Source organism: Pelodiscus sinensis, chromosome 1 (genome assembly GCF_049634645.1).
Source record: "Pelodiscus sinensis isolate JC-2024 chromosome 1, ASM4963464v1, whole genome shotgun sequence".
NCBI lineage: Eukaryota > Metazoa > Chordata > Testudines > Trionychidae > Pelodiscus > Pelodiscus sinensis.
This window is the reverse complement of record NC_134711.1, coordinates 209,208,956-209,227,049: the sequence shown is the minus strand read 5'-3', so window position 1 is coordinate 209,227,049 and position 18,094 is coordinate 209,208,956. Positions and strand designations below refer to the sequence as shown.

Sequence of the window (18,094 nt, the reverse complement as noted above, 5' to 3'; positions counted from 1 at the left end):
ACCAACCAACCAAACAATGGAGATGCTAATTGTTCTTATCAGTCTCTTGTAACTATTTGAACCATCTACTCACTGTCTCTGGCTTTTTATTTTCTCCTTTTCCCCCTCCCTTTTTCTCTATTTTTTCCCTCTCTCCCGACCCCCTTCCCTTATTTATTCTTGGATCTGGACTTCTAATACTCCTGTCATCTGAAAAACTGGACTGCACCCATGTAAGCTCATGATACCATCTACATGTTTTGTTAGTCTTTAAGGTGCTACTAGTCTATTTGTTGTTGTTTTTGGGTCACTAGGGTTAATATTTGTGTTGGCAGTGTGTTCCAATTTGCCGAAATGTGTGGCAAAGTCTCTGACTTCATGCTTAGGAGATGGAAAAACTGAAAAGCCTTCTAGATGCTAGTGACAGGAAGTTTCCCCACACAGGATTCACTTAGTGCGACACAGATATGGAGACCATTTAGGACATAGAAATCTGTGCAGACCCCATGTCCAGTATTGGCACCAAGATTTGACTATGATTTGGTACCAATTAACTCTTTTTGCTTCTGCTAATGGCTGTGGCAGCTACACAGAACTGTGACACCTTTAGATTTTCTTGTTTGCTGAGTCTTTCAATTGTTCATGGATTTCCCTTCTGCTTCACTGTCTCCTACCTCATGAACTTCCAGGCTGTATTAGCTATGCAATGTGTGGCTCATTTATTTAATTCCCACTTGCAAAAGGACATGAGTAACATCACACAATAGATCTTACATATCTCAGTTGGGAGGTTGGGGAAATAAAATTAAAAATAAAATATATCAATATTCAGACATTTCAAAACTAACTCTCCATAGCCAAGAATAATTAGGATTGCAGAGTATGTCTGTGTGAGGAGGGGAGGTAGAGATAGGTTAATTGCTTCTAAATTTGGAATTGATATGAAGTCACTTCAAAAAGATATTCCAAAAATATCTGAGGCTATGTCTCAGGGTAGTTGACAGACATCACTCGGGGGCAGGGAGGCAGATGGAGGCCCCCAGAAGGGATGAGGCCTAAGGTAGAAGGGGGTGGGGTTGGAGGCTAGCCTCCCCTAGCCAGCCTTTCAGCACTGCCAGGCACGCGCTGCTCAAGGCTCAGCCACTGCCACTGCTGCTATAGTGACAGGGGCAGCCATGAGTCTCTGGGCCCAGGGCAGCTGGCCCCTTTGCTCACCTATGGGCAGGCCTGCTATGTCTCTACATACCATGCTGCAACTGTGGAGCTGTATCAGCTGTGCCATTGCAGCCTGTCTGGTGAAGACTATGCCAGGGTCGGCAACCTTTCAGAAGTGGCATGCCAAGATTTAACATATTCGCTTCTATTTACGGATCTGCATGCCATTGATACTTTTAAAAGTCAATAATAGCCCTATTTACATTTTAGCCGCTTCATTAATCTCTCTCAGTAGCCTCAAGTGTGCACCGCATCCACCTTCAACCCCCTCCTGCCCCCACATATCTCTGTGCCCCCAGCGCAGTCACCATCGGGGAAGCAGCGCTGGGACTTGCAGCCCCCCGGGAGCAGGGCTGGGGCAACGAGGGGGCAATGGGAGAAGAGTCACTTCCTGCCCAGCCCAGCCCTTTGCCTGCAGGCTGTGGCTCCGGGGCTGGGGCAAGCAGAGCCCAGGGCTGGCTCCAGCCCCCAGACAGTCACAGCAGGGCACTGGGGAAAGGTCTCCCCACATGCGGGAAACAGCCACAGCTAAGTCCAGGCCCTGGCGCCCCACGGAGGTGGCAGCAGCATGTGACTGGCAGTGCCACCCCGATCTGCGAAGCAGACCCAGCCCCACCCCCTCCCAGAGCAGGAGGCAGAGCCTGTGGCAAGGGTTGTTAACCCCTTAGCTCCTGGGAGCTACACACCCAGGCAGGGCAGGGGCAGCCCCAGGGATGCGGAGCCCCGTGCAGGGTAACGTCTCCTGCTCTGCTTGCCTGGGCGCCTGGGCCATGCTGCGAGGCTTGAGCTGCAGCACCGGCTCCCTGTGTGTGGGAGAGATGGCTGCGCTTGAGCCACAGATCACCTAGGAGGCAGGTGCGTGCCACTCAAAATCATCTTGCGTGCCACTTATGGCATGTGTGTCATATGTTGACGACAGGGAGAATGTCAATGGGAGAGTTTTCCTGTTGAGATCAAAAAACTTGTCTCTGCAATGGCATGAGCTTTCCTGCTGACACAGCACTATCCACATAGGCACTGATGGTAGTGCAATTTATGTCGCTCAGAAGGGTGGACTATTCAGAGTCCTGAGTGACATAACGTAGCCAGGTCAATGGAAAAATTCTTCTGTTGATCTAGTGGTTTCACAGTGGGGTTAGATTGGCCTAACTACTTAGAACAGGACATTGCATTTTTCACAGCTCTGAGCAATTTAGATTGATCAATCTATGTTTTAGTTGCAGACCAGGCCTCAATGTGACTCTTACTCAGGGCAGCTTAAAGGCTTGACTATAAGCCCTGCAGTTCAAACACGGGATAGGGAGGGGGCACTGGATGAATGGCAACACACCTTAATGTACTGCTCTGCAACTCCCTTTCACTATGTGGACACTGAAGGCATGAACTAAAACATGCCTGGTTCATGTTAATGCAGCCCTCACTGAACAGGACTAAATTAACACAAACTAGGGACCTTTAGTTCATGCCGGCAGCATCCACATGAGGGAGTTACAGTATATCTATCCCCATAGTGCATATTGCTGGGTAACAAAAGACATAGTATAAATGCCTATCATATTTTTTTTTAAAGAGAATGGGTATTTCTATGTGTCAAAAGGATGCTAGGAATGCAGATTATTTTTGAAGTTTTCAGCTGTGTATGAGACAAAGGATTTAATTAAAAAAACCCAACAGATTATGTTTAGCTAAACTTTTCTGGGTAAATAAAAGCGAAAATCACACCTACATCCACCTTGGGAGTCTACTTAAAAATAGAACCATTTTATTAGGAGTTTTACAGTTCCCCCTCCCACCACGAATGTTTCTTTACAGCGTTTACTGAAGAAAGAATTTTAACAGTTATTTTAAGAAAAGGGTTATGTTACAAATAAGCAAATTATTTGTCTTGTCCTATGTAACTGAAACATTGATCACTGGAGGTGGGGAGAGGAGAGAGGGGTGTTTACTACAGTATTACAGTAAAATTGGTCTTACCTGAACAGTTCAAACTGCGGACCAGCTCAGTAGCCATCACCTGAATTATTAGTCCAATGCGGAGTCTGAGCATTTCTGCAAAAAGGCTGGGCTGTGACCTGACGTACATAGCCAAATACACCACTATCTCCTGGGATGAGCAAATGAACAAAAGGTATCTATTCAGGGACATTCATTGTAACTTTTGCCAGTACCAGACAACAAAAAGAAGGTATAGCATTAAAAAAAAAAAAAAAAAAATCTCTATTCATGGGCTTTATACCTGGGTCAGGACTGCTATACTGATGTCTTGCCCACTAGCTTCATAAATAAGCTTTGACAGCTCTTCAGGTGGCAGAGGGCTAAAGAAAGTGAACCAGACAGTTAGGAGTGCCTGTGATGCCTGTTATTTTCTACATGTGTCAACTGTTCAGAGTTAGAAATTTTAATTTTTAAAATGCACCAAAACAACTTTGCTTCATAGACCTTCCAGCTCACAGACCCATGCTTCTTTCTGAAAATGATAGTTAATAGTTTGGAAACACTGCATCAGCAGTAGGAACTCTGAACTACAAGACATCCAGAGTAAGACAGAGCCAACACTTACGCGGTAATAGTTTTTTCATGCGGCTCAGGTGGCAGGCCCACTGTAAGCTGCTTGTGGTGAGACAGAAGGTCTGTGCATGCCTATTACAATACAACACAGAAAGCAAGAGAACCCACTCTGTTAAGTTATATGGCAACAATGATTAATTTTTTTAATTCAAGGAAAAGCATTTATTTGGTAATTCCTCAGTAAATTTGCATCTGCTACTGAATGTATAGTTCAGAGGGAGAGCCTCTGCCACTGTGGATTAAATGTAGATTGTCATAGGTCCATTGAAGCCAAAACACATATGACAATTTCGCCAACAGCGGTCCTAGCTCAGGCCCTGGGAGAATTCTAACTCTTTCTATATTATAATTCCTTTCTTATTTGCAAGAGAAAATAGATAAAGTTACAGGAAAATTCCATTGGAGAGAGCAAGAGGGGATGGGTGCATTACAACAGCTAGAAAGCCTCTCAACAAGCATCTTTTTTTTTTCTTAAAGAAGAAAGATTTTCTGTATGTAACATACTATCCTGTAGTTCATTTAGACACACACTGTCTCCCACTCCTGCTGTATGTAACCTTCTTTATGCTGCTCTTAGAGCAAAAGTAGGACTGGTGTTGAGTTTAACAGTTATAAGGCCCTGAATGAAAATCTACTGAGGGCAGAGCAGTGTTTCCCAGTCCTGCTAAGAAATGATCACACCCTCATGCATCCGCCCCACCACTCGCTGTCAGAGCGCTAACCAATGTCCCCTCTAATTTTTTCCACCCATGTGTGGAATAAATTTTATTATGTGCACCAATGCTTGTGAACCACCAATATAAATACATGCTGCCAGCTGTGGGCACTCTATTGATCAGCTGGGTGGTATCTGAATCTTTCTTGGGCAGTCATCTGAGCACTTAGGACCAGTGTTTCCTGTAAGGTAACACCCTAATTTATACATTTTTCCATGCTCACATGCCCAGCTTTATGGTCCCTCTAGGAAGACAGAAAAAGAACATGTTCCACGCTTTGGGATATGGTGCTCTGCAGCTACAACAAACTGCTCACTGAAACTTGTGTGAGATGGTCAAAGCTCAGCAATATCATTGCACAGGATGAAAAGCCAGCTAAAAATGGCTAGGAATAGTAGTATGCAAATCTCAGGAACTTACTGTAATCAAGTGCAAGCAAGAAAATTGAGACTTATTTATGATAGCCAAAAGGAAATAATTTTTAATTATCAGGACAAAAATCAATGGCCATGTCTTCATTACAAGCTTACATCAGTATAACTATGTCACTCAGGGGTCTGAAAAATCTACACTCGACATCTGACCTAACCCTGGGGGTAGGCTATAGCTACCATCTCTCTCAGAGGTAGATTTACTATGCCAGCAGAAGACACTCTCCTACCAGCATAGTAGCTTCTTCACTAAAGCTCTAGGGCGGCACTGTAGACAAGCCCATGACTATTTTCCTTACGTAGCTCTAGATGTTTTATCATCTCTATATATTTCAATATACTTAGACTTCAGTCTTTGGGGAAAGGACCACCTTTTTGTACTGGCTTATCATTTCCTTACCATTACAGGAGTCTTGGGCACTGGTGCACCTTGCTCCCTCCTAATCTCTGCCTGTGACACATACCCATCTAGTCTCCTGTGTGCTGTAATGCTTAGGTCTAATTTTGATTTCTATGTTTAGTGAATGGGTGAGGGTGGCTGTGACGCAAAGGCAGTCAGACTAGATGAGTTGTTGGGTCTTTTCTGGCCTTAAACTCTATGAGTAGGGCTCCAAGGCACTAGGGGAACACAAACAAATAGTTGTTACAATCAAGACACATTTTTTATTTTAAAAAAGCTTCATCGAACCGTCTCCAGTCTCACTTCACTAATCTACAGCTCTCAAATTTCCAAATAACCACGCAACCTCACTAAGATTTTTACCTTTCTCAGCAAAGTTCAAAGGCAGAGACATCATCATAAATTTTCATGTTACTGAGCCTCTATGGCTGCTCTAAAATATACCACAGCATCCTCTTTGCCTTAACACACTGATGAAAGGTAAAACCAAAATGGGATAAACTTAGGCCCTGCTGGAATTTGTGTTTGAGTGATAATAGACAAAACAATTCAAGAGATTCTAATTTCTGAGTAAAGGGGAGAGAAACTGAAGGAATTGGCAACATGTGAGATTGTTATACCTCAGCCAGAACTTCCACTCTCTTTTTGAGAATACCAGAGATGTAACGAATTAACCCCCACTCTTGGTTCAGGCCTGCCTTGCTGTAGAGCTCATTGAGCAGACAATGAACAGTGACTCCATACTGTCCATTCAGTTCTGTATCCCAGTCAGGGCCTCTGCCGGAAGGAAAAGCAGAAATGTCAGCTTTGGTGCACAAAAGCAAAGAACACAGACCATCCATACAGACCATCCATGCAGAGACATCGCAGATGGTGAAAACAGGAAACTGAACTCCCTTACATTCTTGCAAGGTGCCAAGCAGTCTGGGCCTAATCCTGCAGATCACTTGGGAAGGAATTTACAAGCAGAGAGAGCAATTAAGCCTCTATTAGAAGTCAGTCGGATTTGGACACATAAATCTCTTTCAAAATTGCACACTTACATACTTGCTTAAAGTTGAGCATGAGAGTAGTCTCCCTGAAATCAACAGAACTGCTCTCATGATTTAAATTAAGGATATGTTTAGACATGTTGTTAGACCAGGAACAACGTGCTTAGCACCTTGCAGGACAAAGCCCTGTAACAGAAGCCTTCATCAATAATGTTGAAGATTACATGACTAACTACTTAGATATGACAGAGGCTTCTGACAGATTTTTTCATGTTGCCTTTTCTGAAGTTGTTAATCAGACTTCCACACTATACCCTGTGAGATTTGACATCTAGGCAACAAAAGAAAATAGTAATGCTGCTACTGTCATTACGGTGTTGAAAGAAGCAATGATCATATTTTTGCAATTATGTTCGGGGTTTGTGTCTGCATCCACATCTGTATTTTCAGAACTGTCCCACAGATATAAAGCAGATATCTGCAGGGCTCTAGTCATAGTAATTCAGACAGACACTCTGGAAAGAACTGCTAGAGTTTATACAAATGTTATAATAGTGTCATTCTTCTTGGGAAACTACATCTTTCATATATCTCAACTTCTGGAAAGGGCATAAAGAAGAGGTTCAGATATACTTTTTGTTCATCTCCTGTGTTCTTAACTCCCCCTAAAAGCATCACAATGGTGAATAACTTGGCTCCCTGTTGATTATGCTGCATAATATTACTAGTGCCCCCCCTCCCCAACTGATTTTGGTGGGAAGCAGTGATAAAATGGGGCTTGCCTTTAGAAAAATGATGTTGCTGGGACATTGGCCCAATATAGTGGAAAAGTGGTGAGAGGATATACTGAGGAAGGGAGAAAATGAACCTGCTAGACATATGCTCGAAAAGATCCCCAAGCCCAGAAAGGCCCTGCTGTGAGAAGCAACACACAGAAGAAAACAAAAGACAATATGTACTATTAAGAAAACTCAGCAGTGGATGAAGTGACTCTCACCCATAAGCTAACTCTCTGCCAATATCCTGTAGCATTTCTTAAACATAAAACAAATCAGTATGTATTAGTAAATACGCTCTTACAAGACTGCTGGTGGATTACACTTGTGTTCTGTTCTCATCAACCCTGTTTAGTCACTAGGCTATTTTACTATGTTTAACAGCGTCAATTAGACATTCCCAAGAGTGTTTTGAGGCCTTCTGGATTTTAGCCAGTGAGGTCATGAACATGCATGAAACAAAGAAATTCATTAAAACTGAATTTGCACTATACACAGATAAATTATACTCTTTTGTATAGTGAAAAATAACACAGCACAAACATTCTGCACCAAATGTGTCCATGTGCTTACCAACCTGCATATAAAAATTCTATCCCAATTTCTTGTGAACTTATTGGTGGACAATAATAGTGTATTAAATATTGGGAATTTAAAGAACTTATGCATTTAATTCCTGTGAGCTTTGTTCTATACCTCAGGTGCCAGTGCATATTTTTATAAAATCCTGGTGTTCTTACCTGTCTCATCTAAAAACTGCATATACATATTGTAATGTATTTGAAGTACCTGTAACCTATTAAAGTAGACCAAAATTTTTTACAGTATCTATGCTTTTCTTTGGGGAACCTAAGATGGAACTTCCAAACAAGCTGAAGAGACAATTCAGAAAAACCTCTGATAACTTACTTTATTATATACAAGATGTACAATATATCCGCTTGATCATGTAGAGTTGGGCACGCCTCCAGCTGTTCAATTAGCTTCTCACAATCCAAATCACTATGATCATCTTTGGGCAAATGCAAAACAGATTCTGGATCCTGATAATCGAAGACAGAAGAGATTTAAAAAAAAAAAAAGTATGAAAGAATATGTAGATGGAGCATTCTAAATCACTAGCTGTGGCTACTCACTGGAGAAGACATAGTAATGCAATTCCTTATTTGAAATTTAGATGCATTATGTAGTTTGCATCAAATCGACAATAGAGATGGTGATTACTCCCAGAAAATATAGCAGCTAGCATGGAACATTCCCTCTGCAATCACAGATGGATTTGATCCACTGAGTCAGAGATATTATAACAAAAGAAAAAATTTTGACCAAAGAAACCAGAAATTTTATAATAGAAGAAAATAAATTCTTTTAATCTCTCTCCTTCATTTGTTATTCACTTTATTAAATCAATGTCCATGCATATCTGATTTAATAGAGGGCTGTCAAACTATTAAAATAGTCACACTTAACTGCACTTTTAAACAATAGAATACCAAGACATTTAAATATTTTTTTATGTTTTCTACTTTTTCAAATATGTTGACTTCAATTACAACACAGAGTACAAAGTATGGGAACACAGAACGTACAAATGTAGAATGATGTACAAAAACTGCATTCCAAAATAAAACAATGTAAAACATTAGCGCCTACAAGCCCCGCTCAGTCCTACTTCTTGTTCAGCCAATAAGACACACATTTGCAGAAGAGAATACTTCCCACTTCTTGTTTACAGTGTCATCTGAAAGAGAACAGGCATTCAATAGCATTGCTGTAGCCAGTGTCACAAAATATGTAAGTGCCAGATGCACTAAAGTTTCACATGGCCCTTCATGCTTCCACCACCATTCCAGAGAAGATTCATTCATGCTGATGACTGATTATGCTCAATAATGATCCAAAGCAGTGTGAACCAACACATGTTCATTTTCATCATGAGTCAAATGCCGCCACCACCACAAGAGGTATTTTCTTTTTTGCTGCTTCAGGTTCTCTATTTTCTATACATTGGGTGCTGTAGCAATCTTTACAAATGCAAGTAAAACAAGTAGGAGACGTACAATTCTTCCCCAAAAAGTTCAGTAATTAAGGGTATGTCTACACTACAAAGTTAATTCGAACTAACGAACGTTAGTTCGAATTAACTTTGATAGGCGCTACACTAGCGCTCCGCTAGTTCGAAGTTAATTCGAACTAGCGGAGCACTTAGTTCGAACTAGGTAAACCTCATTGTACGAGGACTAAGCCTAGTTCGAACTTACTAGTTCGAATTAAGGGGTGTGTAGCCCCTTAATTCGAACTAGTGGGAGGCTAGCCCTCCCCAGCTTTCCCTGGTGGCCACTCTGGCCAACACCAGGGAAACTCTATTGCCCCCCTCCCAGCCCCGAACCTCTTAAAGGGGCACGGGCTGGCTATGGTGCCCATGCCAGGTGCAAGCCTGCCAGCACCCAGCTAGCAGTCCCTGCACCTGGCACAGCTCGAGCCAGCCACCCAATCCCCCCAGCCCTCCCCCTCTTCCCGGGACCAGGCTGGCGGCTCCCGGGAGCTTGCCCGGGACCGCAAGAGGCGGGCACCCGCCTGGTCTAGTGCGGACATCGTGGACTTTGCAGAGGTCGTGGACAAAGTCCACGATGTCCGCACTAGACACAGGAAAGTGGCCGTCTAGGGCAGGAAAGCTGCCAGCCTGGCCACCCGGGAGTAGGTGTGCATGAAAATCAAGGTGGTCCACTGAGACCCCCGACCCTGAGCCCTGAGCTTACAATGGCCGTACTGGGTCAGACCAAAGGTCCATCTAGCCCAGTAGCCTGTCTGTCGACAGCGGCCAACCCTAGGGACCCTGGAGGGGATGGACCGAAGACAGTGACCAAGCCATTTGTCTCGTGCCATCCCTCTCCAGCCTTCCACAAACTTTGGCCAGGGACACCACTCCTACCCCCTGGCTAATACCAATCCGTGGACCCAACCTCCATGACTTTATCTCACTTCTCTTTAAACTCTGTTCTAGTTGTAGCCTTCACAGCCTCCTGCAGCAAGGAGTTCCACAGGTTGACTCTTTGCTTTGTGAAGAACAACTTTCTGTTACTAGTTTGAAGCCTGCTACCCATTCCTTTCCTTTGGTGTCCTGTAGTCCTTCTATTATGGGAACTAATGAAGAACTTTTCTTTATGCACCCTCTCCACCCCACTCTTGCTTTTATAGACCTCTATCCTATCCCCCCTCAGTCTCCTCTTTTCTAAACTGAAAAGTCCCAGTCTCTTTAGCCTCTCTTCATATGGGACCTGTTCCAAACCTCTGATCATTGTAGTTACCCTCCCCTCTCCCACCCTCTCTCTTCCCCTCTCCCACCTCCTTTTCCCAGTCTCCCCCAGTTTTGTTCAATAAAGAGAGATTCTATTTTTGACCACACGTTTTCTTTATTTTGTACATCAGGAAGGGGGGCTAGGGAAGGGTAAGTGGAAGGAGGTAAGGGAGGAATGGGGTACGAGCGCCCGATGGGGAGGACTGGGCTGGCTCTGCGGGCTTCGGGGGGTGGAAGCTCCCCTGCAGCCTCCCAATTGCCCCCTCTCCCCAGATGGCAGCCTGCGGCAAGTGCAGCCGGTCTGATGGCTGAGTGCTGTGATGTGCCCAGTGTGGGCACTCAGGGCACTCCAAGCCAGGACTGCTTTGCAAGCGGGGAACCCCTGAGAACTGTTTGTCCAGGGTGGGGGGGCGGGTCCCTTTAAGCACAGCCCTCGGCTAGCCTGAGACAGCATCTCCACGCTCTAAGTCCTCCTCTGATGCCCTGCCGGCACTGCTTCCGGCCATCCTTAACCCCGGTTCAGGGTCCACTTAATGTGGACATGCTAGGTCGAATTAGCAAAACGCTAATTCGAACTAGTTTTTTAGTCTGGATGCGTTCGTTCGAATTAGCTTAGTTCGAATTAGCGCTGGAGTGTAGACATACCCTAATTTACTCATAGCATTTTTTTTAAACAAGCAGCAACAGCATGGAAGTATATCCTCTGGAATGGTGGTCAGTGTGAAGGAGCATATGACTATTTAGCACACCTGGCACAAATACCTTGCAAGGTTGGCTAAAAAAGTGTGAAATGAACACCTGTTCTTACTGTCAAGTGGCATGTATATAAGAAGCAGGCAGCATTAGCTCCCATAAATGTAAACTAATTTATTTCTCTCAGTGATTGGTCAAACAAAAAGTAGGACTAAATGGACTTGAGGACTTTTTTTTTGGGTGGGGGGGGGGATACTCAGAAACAAAACAATCTACAGTTGTAAGTTGCACTTTCAAAATAAAGAGATTGCACTATTATACTTGTCTGAGATGAACTGAAAAATACTATTTTTGTTCATCATTTTTACTGTGCAATTATTTGTAATAAAAATAAGAAAGTGAGCACTGCACACTTTGAATTCTGTGTTATAATTGAAATCAATACATTTGAATATGTAGAAAACATTCAAAATATTTAATAAATTTCAATTGGCATTCTATTGTTTAAACTGTGTGATTAAAACGGTGATTAATTTTTTAATTGGGATTAATTTTTGAGTTAATTACATGACTTGTCTGTGATTAATTGACAGTCTTGATTTTATAATTTTTAAACTAACAAATTCAGTTGAAATCAAGTAAAAGTAGATTGCTCTACAAGTTCTGCTGGTTTCTTCACTTATATTTCTAAATGGTACTTTCCAAGTGAAGATACTGATGACCAACAGAAATGTTCTAAATTTTCTAAACAAGGTGTTCAATAAACTGAACTTACAAGACAGCAAATTAGTTGAAGGAAAATTGTGGTTGTGCTTCTTTTTATTAAACTTGTCGGGTGCTGCATGACAAATGCACTCAGGACCCTATCCTTTTTTCATGTGCATACGTGAATAGATGGTCTTTGAACAGAAGACTCCTCCAAGGGGTGGAACCCTGTCCTTCCAGCATATGAAACATTTTGCAGCTGACAGTGCATTCTTATGGCAACAGTAGCTTTTATTGGAGCTATATCTCCATCCTGGTGGGATTGACAGGTGAAGCCACACAGCCACTAATCCTGCCCTGTCCTTTCACAAGTCCCTCTCCCCACACATTACTGTGAATTGGAGTCCTTGGAAAACAATTTTGTGGTAGATTAGGAATGCAGACCACTCTAAGTTTTTATGCTGTCCCTCCATTGCTCTGGTCTCACTGGCTACCATCCCTACATGGCTCTGAAGAAGATGGGGCAGGATCTGCCTCTAGAAGATAAGTACAGGTTATTTTACTATTTGTTTTGCTAATGCTAAAGGAAGCATTTCATTTAACAACATACAATTAACTATAGTTTCCTACACAAAATTCCTTTTAATAGCCAAAAAGCTGTGTAACTATTCCACTAGCTCACCTTCACTTCAAAAAGATGTGGAGAATCAACAAGATTCAGAGATTTCCGGTGAGTGTTCAAAACTTTAGTTGGCAGAGTCATAGAAACACCTGCAAAGCAAGACAACCTGAAATAACATATAAAGGAAATGCAACATCTGGTAGCAGAATCATACTGACTGAAAACACCTCTAGTATCAGAATGCAGGAGCCATGCTATCTGGGACATGATACAAGTACAAACCAAGCTTCACATGCAGGTTTTTATCTCATCTATTTAAAGAGAGACTGATCTAATCCAAGAATTCAGAAAATTCATTGCACAGCAACCCCCCTTTGACAAAAAAATTTACTACACAACTCCAGGAGGAGGGACCCAAGCCAGAGTCCTGCCATCTCAAGCCAGGGGCCTGTAACCTGAGCCCTGCCTCCCTTGGATTTTGGCTTTGGTCCTGGGCAGTAGGGCTCAGGCTTTGGCTGCTGAGTCCCATCAAGTCTATTAAAGTCCCATCAAGTCCATTAAAACAGAGTTGCAATCCATTCTGGGGTCCCAACACAGAGTTTGAGAACCATTGATCTAACACAATATATCATCAGGTAGCATCCAAAGGCTTAAACAGAGTCAGTGCCCCATTGTGCTAGATTCCAGGCCCAGTAAAAGACAGTGTATGTGCTGAAGATCTTACAGTCTAATGATGCAATCTAGCACAACACTTCAGAGTGTGTTTAACTTCAAGCTCAAGAACAGTCCAACTAAGGCAAGTTCAGCAACTCCTGTAGTTAAAATTAGGGATGTGCTTTCCTTGATTGGGACCTAAAGATAAATGAAGACAAAGAGAGTGGGATAACAGAAGTGAAGTTATTAGGATAACAAAGGGCAAACATCCAGTTAATTTCATATTATTTTTATTATAGCCCTAGGGCAGGCTATTTGTGAAAGATGGGGAATAGGGATAACAGGTATGCACAATACTAATATATATATCATTTTATAGGGCCTGATCCAATGTCCAGTGGAGTCTTTTCATTAACTTCAATGGATACAGGATTTCCATATATGTTACATGTCTATTTACAGATGGGTAAATTATCTAATAACCCTTCAATCTATCCATTATTATTTATAATGCAGTCCTTTTGTCTATATGTGCTTGCAATTCTGAAATGTATGTACATCTACTGGCATTTTCTGGTGTTAAAGAGGTTTCATTTCCCAATGTCCATACTAAAAACAAATGAGTTCAGTCCATTTTAAAACAACACAAATGTAAAAAACCCCAAAACATCCAATCACATTGTTGTATTCCACTTCTCTTGTCTTTATCAGGCTTTTGTTATGGTAGGTTCCAGTCAAGGACAACATCTGCAAATATGAGTACAAAATAAATTGGCCCAGCTGCAACTGATTTCATATTGTCCATTTGGATTAAATGTTTAAGTTCCATGGCATGTTAACTGCAGTTGCCATGAAGTGACATGGCACTGCGGGAATAATGAAGCAATCACACTGAAAACAGAATACCACACTATCTTGTTACTTTCTAGCAACTGCAATTTACCTGGTTCACACATCGTCAAATTCTGTTTTTTACTTTTATCATCCAGTAAGAATTAAAAATCAGAAAAAACCTACTTGGAACATCTAGACCCTTTGCCTTGGCCATTATTGAAAGTATGTCTTGCATGGAATGAACAGCACTGAATGCAAGGGGCTGGTTAGCATTCTTTGAAGTTGGAGGCAGGTAGGACTTAAGCGCTGTGCTTTGCAGCATATCATTTATATACTGGTCCAGCTCATCTGGGCTTTCTGGAGAGACACACAGATATAAAAGGCTTATTAAAACAAATCATTGGAAATATGTACATGAGCTCCCTTTTAGAGGCATGATATCTTTTTATTTCTATTGAAAAATAACAGAGGCAAAAAGGACAGAGACCAGAGACTATACAGTAAAAGGAGACTATCAAATTGATTTTTTTAAATTGGAGAATTTGGAAAAATCCTGTTTATAACAGATTTCTCTTTTGAGTGGTATTTCTTGGAGTCTTTTTCTTAATTAAAAAAAACCATGAAACGTAGTTTTCCAGCTGGTATTTAGAGAGTCTTTTGGCTGAGCCAAAGGGCAACACTACCTCAACGTGTTCATGCACACACCTAACTTCACTGTCAGTTTTGCTGGTGGTAAACATCCTCTTTTAAGGACTGGAAAAGAACGTACACATAAGCTTCCCTCCAAAGAAATACATGAGTACTGTCATCATTCTTGTGCCAGCAACTGACCATCAACTGTCCATCAACTGTCAAATGCAGCAACTGACCATCAACTGTCAAATGCAAACAGTTAAAATTAAGATCTTTTCTTTTTCCTCTAAATTAAGTATTATAATAAACTTAGGTGTTGATCATAACAATAGGGGACATTACGCTGTAATGGACAGGAAGATTGCTGACCAGCACTCAGTGACTAAGGGGTTAAACTCAGGTAGCTAGCAAAGGTGTTGGCCAGAAGGCCGGGAGAACCCATCGAGATACAAGTGTTGAAATTTGAATTGGATATAGGTTCCTGCCCTGCTTTCTGTGTGTGGGAGAGAAAAACCATGAGTGGAGAGACACAGAATGATTTAAACCCAGGCAGGACTATCATGTCTCCAAGGAATTTGGGGCATGGGAGTGGACTAAAAAGAGAAAATTGGAAGTAAGTAAAAGTGGATCTAGTTGTGATCAGGGTATTTTTCTTTATTTTGTGGTTAAGTCTGAACTGCTCTGTGTGAATCTATGCCTCCCCTCATCATTTACCATCTCACATTGTGCTCAGAGACTTTTGTGTTTTAATTTGTTTTCCTCAGTTGCTCTGTAACATCTAGCAACCAAGTATGCTTTATCAAGTTTATCTTTTATTTTGTAATAAAAATCACTTTTTAAAGGTGATGATTTGATTCGTGTGTCCTGGAAGTTCTGTCTGTCTGTGAGTATCTGTATGCCTCAGACTGAGAGGCAGCTACTAGAGACTGCAGCTTGTTTTCCTCCTTTCTTTTTTTCAAACTCTTGTAGCGCAAAAGAGCTTGGGGAACTCCAGGGGTGATTTCAAGTGTTCACCTCTGTTTTCTTCAGGGATAAAAATCACTTGATGGTGGAAGTGATTCCCCAAAATCTGTGTATTATGATTCTGGGGGGAAGTTTTTGTAACCAGTGCCTGTAGAGGCAAAGGTTTGGTTTTTTTTTTTATTTTGAGCTCTTTGTGGGCCCCCATCTTCTGTACTTGGAGTGCCAGAGTGGGGAACAGTTAAATACTGTCAAGTTAAAGACTGGTACCTTTGTCACAGAAATCATCTGGATAGCCTTCTAATTCATATCCACTTTCAGGACTATCGCAGCTTTCGTTAGCATCATCAAATAGCTTTCCATCAGAGTCTGGATCCAGGAAGCTCAGGTGTGTATAGAATGAAGTGGTAAGAAAATCTGACAGTTTGCCTAGCTTTACCCTGCAAACAGGAAAGCGTTTAAGAAAGAATTAATGTCATTCAATTTTTATGTTGAATTGTGCTTTACTGGACAACCCTGGAAACCTCTTCAAAAATCTTTAATTCCTTAATTCTTTGCTCCATTAACTTTCCTGGCACAGAAGTTAAGCTGACTGGTCTATAGTTTTCTGGGTTATTTTTATTTCCCTTTTTATAAATGGGCAAATATAGTACCCATCTCTAAAAAGGGAAATAAGAACAACCCAGGAAACTACAGACCAGCCAGCTTAACTGCTGTGCCAGGAAAGATAACGGAGCAAAGAATTAAGGAATTAACCTGCAAACATTTAGAAGATAAGGCAATAGGGAACATCCAGCATGGATTTGTAAAGAACAAATCATGTCAAACCAATCTGATAACTTTCTCTGATAGGATAACAAGTCTTGTGGATAAGTGGGAAATGGTGGACATGGTTCACCTAGACTCTGTAAAACATTGGATATTGCCTCACATGACCTTATCAATAAACTAGGGAAATACAACCTAGATGGGGTTACTATAGGTGGGGGCATAACTGGATGCATAACCATTCTCAGGGTATGTCTACACTACAAAGTTAGTTCGAACTAACTTAGTTCGAATTAGTTAATTCGAACTAAGCTAGTTCGAACTAACGCGTCTAGAACTAAAAACTAGTTCGAACTAGCGTTTTGCTAGTTCGAACTAGCAAGTCCACATTGAGTGGACTCTGAACAGGGCTTAAGGATGGCCGGAAGCAGTGCCGGCAGGGCATAAAAGGAGGACTTAGAGCATGGAGATGCTGTCTCAGGCTAGCCGAGGGCTGCGCTTAAAGGGTCCCGACCCCCACCCCGGACACACAGTTCTAAGGGGTGCCCCGCTTGCAAAGAAGTTCTGGCTTGGAGTGCCCTGAGTGCCCACACTGGGCACATCACACCACTCGGCCATCAGCCCGGCTGCACTTGCCGCAGGCTGCCATCTGGGGAGAGGGAGTAATTGGGGGGCTGCAGGAGAGCTTCCACCCCCAGAAGCCCGCAGAGCCAGCCCAGTCCTCCCCATCGGGGGCTCATACCCCATTCCTCCCTCACCTCCTTCCACTTACCCTTCCTTAGCCCCCCTTCTTATTGATGTACAAAATAAAGATAACGTTTCTTCCAACATTGACTCTGTCTTTATTGAAAAAAAACTGGGGGAGACTGGGAAAAGGAGGTGGGAGAGGGGAAGAGAAAGGCTGGGAGAGGGGAGGGCAACTAACATGATCAGGGGTTGGGAACAGGTCCCAGATGAAGAGAGGCTACAGAGACTGGGACTGTTCAGCTTAGAAAAGAGGAGACGGAGGGGGGACAGGATAGAGGTCTCTAAAAGAAGGGGTTGGGTGGAGAGGGTGCATTCAGAAAAGTTCTTCCTGAGTTCCCATAAAGAAGGACTAGAGGACACCAAAGGAAAGGAATGGGTAGCAGGCTTGAAACTAGTAAGAGAAAGTTGTTCTTCTTCACAAAGCAAATAGTTAACCTGCGGAACTCCTTGCTGCAGGAGGCTGTGAAGGCTACAACTAGAACAGAGTTTAAAGGGAAGTGAGATAAAGTGATGGAGGTTGGGTCCATGGAGTCCTATTAGCCAGAGGGTAGGAGTGGTGTCCCTGCCCAAAGTTTGTGGAAGGCTGGAGAGGGATGGCACGAGACAAATGGCTTGGTCATTGTCTTCGGTCCATCCCCTCCAGGGTCCCTAGGGTTGGCCTCTGTCGGCAGACAGGCTACTGGGCTAGATGGACCTTTGGTCTGACCCAGTACGGCCATTGTAAGCTCAGGGCTCAGTGTCGGGGGTCTCAGTGGACCCCCTTGATTTTCATGCACACCTGGTCCTGGGTGGCCAGGCTGGCAGCTCTCCTGCCCTAGACGGCCACTTTCCTGTGCCTAGTGCGGAGATCGTGGACGAGGTCCACGATGTCCGCACTAGCCCAGGAAGGTGCCCGCCTCTTGCGGTCCAGGGCAAGCTCCCGGGAGCCGCCAGCCTGGTCCCGGCAAGAGGGGGTGGGCTGGGGGGCATCGGGTGGGTGGCTCTGTGCCGTGCCAGGTGCAGGGTCTGCTAGCTGGGTGCTGGCAGGCTTGCACCTGGCACGGGCACCGTAGCCAGCCCGTGCCCCTTTAAGGGGTCCGGGTCCGGGAGGGGGGCATAGAGTT

At 43.2% G+C, this 18,094-nt stretch overlaps 1 protein-coding gene across 10 annotated transcripts in view; it reads right to left on the bottom strand.

Moving 5' to 3' along the window:
• The window catches only part of PHKA2 (phosphorylase kinase regulatory subunit alpha 2), an 87,206-nt gene that overhangs the window by 22,108 nt on the left and 47,004 nt on the right, over positions 1 to 18,094 (bottom strand). For all 10 annotated transcript variants that reach the window (XM_075913734.1, XM_075913692.1, XM_075913700.1 and 7 more), the window contains 8 exons: positions 15,747 to 15,916; positions 14,067 to 14,240; positions 12,456 to 12,544; positions 7,987 to 8,120; positions 5,930 to 6,086; positions 3,755 to 3,834; positions 3,431 to 3,509; positions 3,169 to 3,298 (listed from right to left, as the gene is read on the bottom strand). In XM_075913734.1, the coding sequence (XP_075769849.1) occupies positions 3,169 to 3,298; positions 3,431 to 3,509; positions 3,755 to 3,834; positions 5,930 to 6,086; positions 7,987 to 8,120; positions 12,456 to 12,544; positions 14,067 to 14,240; positions 15,747 to 15,916 (1,013 nt within the window). The remainder of the gene's footprint in view (positions 1 to 3,168; positions 3,299 to 3,430; positions 3,510 to 3,754; positions 3,835 to 5,929; positions 6,087 to 7,986; positions 8,121 to 12,455; positions 12,545 to 14,066; positions 14,241 to 15,746; positions 15,917 to 18,094) is intronic.